Raw genomic sequence first — 7,816 nt, forward strand, 5'->3', positions numbered from 1 at the left:
TGGTGGGTTGTATTTTTGATAAGAGTTGGAATAAATGGCATGGGTTAGATCTCTGCCCACCTTTTCTTTTCTTTTCTTTTCTTTTCTTTTCTTTTCTTTTCTTTTCTTTTCTTTTCTTTTCTTTCAATTAGGGTTTCACGGAAGCTGAAAAATCGACCCAGACTTCCACCAACAAGCCCCTGGACTGCTAATTCTGGATTCCTATGAAAGTTTGAGGTGAAATGGGGATAAGACAACGTTGTGCAAAATGTTTGTGTTTGTGTGTGTGTGTGTGTGCAGTTTGGCATCTGCTTAAACCTCTTCACGTGTCCTCCAGTTTAATTGCAACTTGCAGAGAATCAGCAAAGTAGTAGTCACTTCTTTTAAAATTGTGCATAGCTGAACCTACCGTTACAACCAACAAATTAGAGACTGGTATTATAACATATTATTTTCTTATTATTTTTAAAGGGGAAATTATACGCAGAGCGATGCAAAAAAAAGTATTATTCTATAAATATTGTAAATGTCAGAATAAATCAAGCTACTTCTTTGGCCTTAGCATGAACATGCCTGCTGTTTATCTTGTAAAATTCATTAGCTCAAATCTATGTTGCTGTTAAGTAAAGAGAATGACATTTCTGCCTTTCTGCAGCCCCCAAGTGCTTTCTGAATGAAAGTTTCCAGGTAAGCAACTTGGAAGCACTATGTCAGGTCTCTTGTATATTTTGTAACCATTCGCTTGTTTATAAAATCCCAGAATTGCACATGATCTCAAAATAGTGAGGATCAGAAATGGAATTCTGCTAGTGAAATTTGAGATTTAAAAAAATAAAGTTAGAAAGTTGCATCCATAGAATGGCTGTTTTTCAGTGGACAGCAAAGTAGCATGAATGGAAAGAAATGCAAAGTGAGATGATCTAATCTAAGGTGCAATCCACAACCTGGGACATAACGATCAAACACCAGGCAATGCTGCTGCGTTTAGGCTCTAATATTGCAATGTAAACACTCACCTCTCCAAATCCAAACTAGCTTTTTCAAGGACCTTGAAGAAAAGTTGAAAACGACGCAAATAAATCGCGTTTATTTCCTTCTGCAGGTTGGAAAAAACAATGATCTAGGAAAAGGACCTCAAGTCCAGGCGCTATAGTACTGTATATAGAAGGAGCCTTCCAGCTAAAGCCGATTTGTGGTCTCAGACAAATTAAATATTACTGTTTATTACCAGCCATACTCCAATAAAATAAAGAGAGTTCAAGGCGATAGCTGCTATCTCACCAGCCCTTGCACCTATAGGACTCAGAGACGTCATCATACACGCAACTGGCCCATTCTATCATGGTTGACTGCCGCAGTAATGGAAGGTTAATTTGTATTCTTCTTTTCCTTTAAAGCCCTATCAGCTAGGTTTCCCCCTTTGCAAAGAAACCACTCAGTGCAATGCAAAATACAGCCAGCCTGGGGGGGGGGGGGGGAAATATAACCAAACAAACGTGCTTAATACATTTAAAGGGGAAGGACTGGAAAACCAGAGTCCAGTTCTGTCTTGGAATGGAAGCAGAAAATGACTATCAAACCAAGATCAACTCCTTTAATCCAATGGTACTGGCACGGTGCAGCTTACTTTTAAAAAATATACAATTAATATTAATAGGAAAACTTGTGAAATGAATGTTGAGGCGTCTCTGAAAGCCAGGGCACTGGGCTGTGTATAGTAAAGGATAGCCGGGTTATTGGCACAGATTCGAGTGTGCTTCGGAGAACTATTATCTTCCAGGATTCATGATAATAAAAATGGTAAATGGAGGCTGTTTCTTGACAAAAGAAACTGACCCGAAAAACTACTTCTCCTCTCAAACTCTAATCAGTCGCTGCAAATTAATAGCCAGAGCATGTAAACCAGATCTGTTAAGCTGGTACAATTTTGTGTTGCATTTCACCTCACCCTCTCTGGGGCACAAAGATTTTCCAAAAGATGCTAAAACATTGTGTCCCCCAACAGAGAGAGAGAGAGAGAGAGAGAGAGAGAGAGAGAGAGAGAGAGAGAGAGAGAGATCGGAAGAGAAATCAGGAGGAGAGAAAATAAATTGGACACCCTGCGGCCCTCAGGAAAACCCTAGATGCAAAGCAAGAAGTTGTTGCAGGATCTGTGGACTTCAAGGTAAGTGAATACAGCAGAGACCCAGTGAGTTTCCCAGCTATTGTTTCACTGATTCTCTGCCCTACAGTTTCCCCTATTTCATGCAAGTGACCTGGCTTTTTCTGGTGGTTGAGTTTGTTCCCCGCCTCCCCATCTCCCCCCCCCCCCTAGATTTTCACCCAGAGAACCATATTGGGGCTAGTGCGTCCCGGTACGCTCTGAGCTAAGGAAGCAGCGGGTGCGAACTGCAGCATTCCAAGCCCATCTTCAGCATTCCACACCAACACGAGCAGAACAGAGTGGGGGCCGGTTAAAAAGCAATGCAACCCCAACTCTTGGGGGGACACCCCCACAGATCTGCACGGCAGGGCGATCGCCGCTTTTAATCACCAGCAAAACCGGCGCAGTGCTCCCCGATCGAGTTCATAATACACAAACACGCTCGTTTGCCCAGAGTGGATTTAGTCCCTTTTTATGGAGAGCCAATATCGGACAATTTAGCAACAATCTCACCAGAAACGTTTTGCTTTACACTGAGTCCTACTTTGCCCTAGGCTGCATCAGGCTGAGGCTGGCATTTACTTGTCTATATATGCAATTTCAGTTTTAACCTTAAGAGTGGTCTTCATCTCGAAGGGTCTTGACGCTGTTTTATTTAGAATGAAAACAATGTCCCTTCACACACTGCACTGGTTCTGATATTCCCCCCGCACTCCCGGCCCAGATATTGAAATTTATAAATTCCTATTAGCTAGAGGAGAAGCGGATACAGAGTAGCTGCAATTACTTTTTAAGCCTTCTTCCCAACACTAAAACAATCAGACCAACTCCTAGAGTCGACAATGCATCTGATGAAGTGGGTTTTAGTCCGCGAAAGCTTATGCCTAATAAATGTGTTAGTCTCTAAGGTGCCTCAAGTCCTCCTGTTCTTTTGACAATGAACAAGTTTACTTTCTGCCTTTTCATTCCAGCAAGGAACCTTTCTACTGAAGCAGGTTGGAGATTTCTGATCATTTTCCTTTAGGGTTCGCAGACAATGTCAAATATGCTTAAAAACTGCGCAACAGGGGATACATATATGTGTGCCTGTGGGTTCGCACCCCCGCGCGCACCTCAGCACATACATCTGTATCTACACACACACACACACATTGTGTGTGTTCTGTTGCTCATTTGTTTACTCATACTCGGCGTGTGTGCGCGCATATATTTAGATACAGAGGTCGTCACATTTTGGGTATGTATATATGTAGGGGGGGGTGTGTGTGCATATACATCTGTATATACTGTGACATTCTCTCACTTTATTCACAGGGCTGGATCCTTGTCTTCTCTATTCCAGCAATAACACCCATTGACTTCAATGGGCATGCTGCCTGAGTAAAGATTACAGGGTCAGGCCTACAAACATAACCTTTGAACGGGGGAGCCTTTGGGGACCCTGTAGTGCCCACTGTGCCCCGCGTACATTGCAATGGTATTCCGTGTAGCTGGAAACAGCGGCAGCACCCATGCAGCTCATCCGACAGCTCGATATTGTGTCAGCCGCATCAGTTACTCGTTTATCTAAATATTTAGTCAGGGAAGGAAAGAGAGAGATGGCAAAGCTGATGCCTTGCAGTGGGTCGAGATACCAAGAAAAAGAACTAATGCCTACCTGGGATCCCCTGTTTGGTAAGGGATTTCACATTTTAGGGTGATATTTGAACATTTTAGGAATAGCATGATATTCACGAAATAAGGGAGTGTACCACAATGCACTGGGAGTGTATCAAGGAATAACTACTGCTCTTTTCAGTTTTCCATTTTCTCTTTCGACTTCTCTGAAACAATCACTCTCTCCGAAACATGAGAGCAATCTTTCTTTCTTTCTTTCTTTCTTTCTTTCTTTCTTTCTTTCTTTCTTTCTTTCTTTCTTTCTTTCTTTCTTTCTTTCTTTCTTTCTTTCTTTCTTTCTTTCTCGGAAGTGGGCTACAACACCTGTCTGTTTATGCATCGGTGGAAATATGTCTTCTTAAAGTTCCTTAAGTATTTAAAGAACTTCACTCTTGCCTAAATTGTTGGGGCTTTGACTTGATGCGTTAATTTGAGCATAGTCACAGTTATGCCTGTGTCGAAATAACGCCCACACTGGTTCAATCCGTGTCAGTCTTTCCCTTACAAAATCACGTTTTTCGGTGGTATACAACTCGGCTGCTCCAAAGTGAAACTTCTGGGGCTAGGGCACTCTGCGTTGATCATTTTTAAATTACAGGTGGACAACATGTTGTTTGTTTGTGGTTCCAAGTGACCTTTTTTTCCTCCTCCCTCCCCCCGCCCTTGTTACTTAAATATATATACATATATTTAGAAACACATTTCCCTGCGGTCCATTAATTCCCCGTGCGAACGGAAGCCGTAGCATAGCTGGGAAGATGAAAAACAAGCACACTGCAAATACACTGAGGGCTAGAAAGAGTAGATTGTGCAGATTCAGTGGCTATTTTATCGGAGCGCTCATAGCTGCGCCTACGCGCCGGGGGTTCTGCGGGACACATTGCTGATGGCCCGCGGGTACACAGTGTGGGGGCTACTGTGTCACTATCTGCAACATTGGGGCCCTAATAATATACACTGGTTTGACAGGCCGGCCAAGAGACCAGAATAATCTGGTCTCAACAATCCACGGCTAAACTGCCCCTAACGGTCGGTTTTGAGGGTATAGTTATGTAAAAACCTTTGTCATCTGTCCTGACCATATTAGAAGACTCCCTACAATAAATGGATACCACAGGTTATTGGAACCCACAAGGAGACACTAGGCTTTCTCAGATCCACAGTCTGTTCATTACGGGCCACTAAAATACCTGTTGATAGGACAGAGCGCACCAATGTTAAGGTCTTTTGTCAATAACTCTCAGATGAAGGGTCAGAGACACAGATTGGAATAAATATAAAGGATTTGTTGATTCAGAGCTCATCTGGCTCAGTGCACAGTATGAGACACATCTCAGTGATAGATTTTTCCCTCCCTTGATCTTAAGGAAACCATCCCCCCGGAAATTAAATACACGCGCGAGCATAAACCAGAGTTCAAATGGTATTAAAGGTCTGGTTTAAAGCCAGGAAAAACCAGGGTTAATTTTGCCCTCCTGTACATAACTCAAGGAGTTTTGCCTGTGGAGAGTATTTCTATGGGTACATAGCCTATGGGGCTTCAGTGGTAGGCACAAGGTATAGGGTATGTCTCTAACTTCTATGCATTTAAACCAGACCCTTAATAATTTGAGTCATTTAAGGTAATGCTTTGTTGGGTTTATCTGCATAGAATTCATCTCTCCCCATTACAACCTCTCTTCCCCGCCCCCCCCCCAACTCCTGAATCAATTACTAACGCTACAGCTGGATAAAAGCATGTTAATGATGCCAGAATAGCAACGCTAATCTTCTATTGCCAAACACAGTGTCAATCAGTACTTTATCTTGGTCTGAAGAAGAAAATAAAATAAGATAAGGCCATCACTCCAGCCCCAGAAAGAACGTTAAAGGGGCAATGAGGGCTAAAGTCTTCAGTGTCCTGTGCCTTTTCCTGAGAGAGATCTCTTCTGTAATGATCTTGGAGGGGGGAGGGAACCAAGGTAAAGTGGTCAGAATCATTCACTGAAAAACGCTGCACCAGTGACACCTGCAATTTTTCTTTCTCCCTTTTCCATAACACGAGTCAGGAACGGCTCTTAATACCATTTGCGGTACAGCTATTTCTGAAAGACAAGCACTTGGGGGGTGGGGGGGGGGGAAGAGAACACGTGAAGGTCATTCAGACAACTTTGTCATCTGGGGAAACCAGCTCTTTCTTTCTTTCTTTCTTTCTTTCTTTCTTTCTTTCTTTCTTTCTTTCTTTCTTTCTTTCTTTCTTTCTTTCCCAAATAGCATAAACAACTCAATAATATACATATACACATAACATCTTAAACTGGGTGTGGAATTCTTCTGTTACATTACATGTGATTCGTGTGTCCAAAGGATGAAGTTTTAATCGTATTTAGGCAAAATATTTTTCTACAGTTAATGTTTGAGCGAATATATGTATTCAGACATATAACTGATCTCTCTCTCTCTCTCAATTATAAATACCTTTGGAAAATCTCTTTCCTTTTGCTAAAAGCGTGCACCAAATTTTCAGCTGGCCTCAGGACCTCAGCACATAGGTGTTTCCTTTTGCCTCTTATTTCCCTGTGGAAGGCCCGATTTCCCCTCCAAATTTTAATAGATTATTTAAAAAAAAAACAGACCCTAATTATAAAGCAAACCAACAGGAATCTCATTTGGGAAAAAAATAAACACCCTTTCCTCACCCAAAGCGTGTTGCGTTTCCCTGGCCAGGAGAGATGTTTGAGACTAGAATTCCTTTAAAAATATGCTTACTGAGGAGCAAAACCATTTTAAGAGGCCACATCTCCCCTATCTCCCGGGGGTTTTCCTGCGTATATGGGCATCCGTGGGTATAGGCACTCGTTCCACATACACACTCAAGTTTGGGCAAATGTCCCTGTAGGAAAAAAGTAATTTAAAACTCCTTAAGACAGTTTGATCACGAAGTAGCTATAGTGTTTTGTTTTGTTTTTTTTAGTAAGGACCTCATCCTCACTTTCATCTTATTTGTGTGTGTGGGGGGGGGGTTGGTTTTGTGTGTGTGTGTATATGTGTGAGTGTATTTTTGCGTATGTGTGTGTCTATATATAGGCGTTTGTGTCTGTTTTGCTATGCATTTGTGGGTGGGTGGGTGATAAACAATTCCTAATTAATAATGATCACATTGAAAGCCTAACCCATCCCAAACTTTTACACATAAGCCTCTGGTAGGTACAATCTCCTTACCTTGAAACACTCAAAACGCTTCTGACTGCGTGTAGAACCCACACTTCCATACTGCCAGGGGCCTAGATAACTCGTTTTCAAGACAATGCTTATTTTCTGTCATTAATAACACATTAAAAAAAGATTCTTGTTTGGATCCAAGATTGTTTTTTATGGTTCAGTTGGACAAGACGGAACACATGTTAGTTTAAGCAGGTTCATGAAATAGCTGTAAATCAAATAAAGTTTACGAGTTTAGCAGGAAATACTGGATAGATGAAGGGGAAAAAAAATCCGGAGAGCAGCAGGCTGATATAGGTTGCTTTGGTTTTGTCCTGCTCTGTTTCTCTCTGTTCTCTTGAGCATCTTGCGGATTAAAGGCCTCGGACCTCATTGGAGCCTCTGTGTTGGCGCCAAGTGGCATGTTATTAATCAATTGTCCATAGGTCCAGTACACATAAGAGAGAAATTTAATCACCAGAAACCAGACCCAACATAAAAGAGAAATCTAGAATCAATTCCCACCCCCATTCCCCTCAACTAGTGGAGGCAATCAACTATTTCTTTATTTTAAAAAAATGCACCAAACAAATTGCGAACTTTTCAGAGGTTTAACCTGAAAAGCTCCTTAAAAAAATAAATAAAAAAAAAAAATCCCTGCCTTGATCTTGCTCTAAAAGCGGACGGGGAAATAATACAGTTTAAGAATTTTATAATGAAAAATAAATTTTAAAAAGTGACCTAGCTGCACGAGAGCCTATCGCAGCGCGAGGCTTCGCTCCGGTCCGCTCCCCTGCTCGGCGGTGAAAAGGCTGCGGTGGGTTGCCGCTTGAAAAGCCCAAGGCAGAGCCTGCCGCA

The 7,816-nt window shown here is 42.0% G+C and overlaps 1 protein-coding gene across 1 annotated transcript in view; it reads right to left on the bottom strand.

The window, feature by feature from the left end:
• The window catches only part of TBX5 (T-box transcription factor 5), a 49,029-nt gene extending 48,742 nt beyond the window's left edge, over positions 1–287 (bottom strand). Inside the window, exon 1 of the mRNA XM_073312831.2 lies at positions 79–287. Within this exon, the coding sequence (XP_073168932.2) occupies positions 79–287 (209 nt within the window). The remainder of the gene's footprint in view (positions 1–78) is intronic.
• Positions 288–7,816: the final 7,529 nt, after the last annotated feature.

The sequence above is a fragment of the Lepidochelys kempii genome, chromosome 15, assembly GCF_965140285.1.
Source record: "Lepidochelys kempii isolate rLepKem1 chromosome 15, rLepKem1.hap1, whole genome shotgun sequence".
In the NCBI taxonomy this organism is placed as follows: domain Eukaryota; kingdom Metazoa; phylum Chordata; order Testudines; family Cheloniidae; genus Lepidochelys; species Lepidochelys kempii.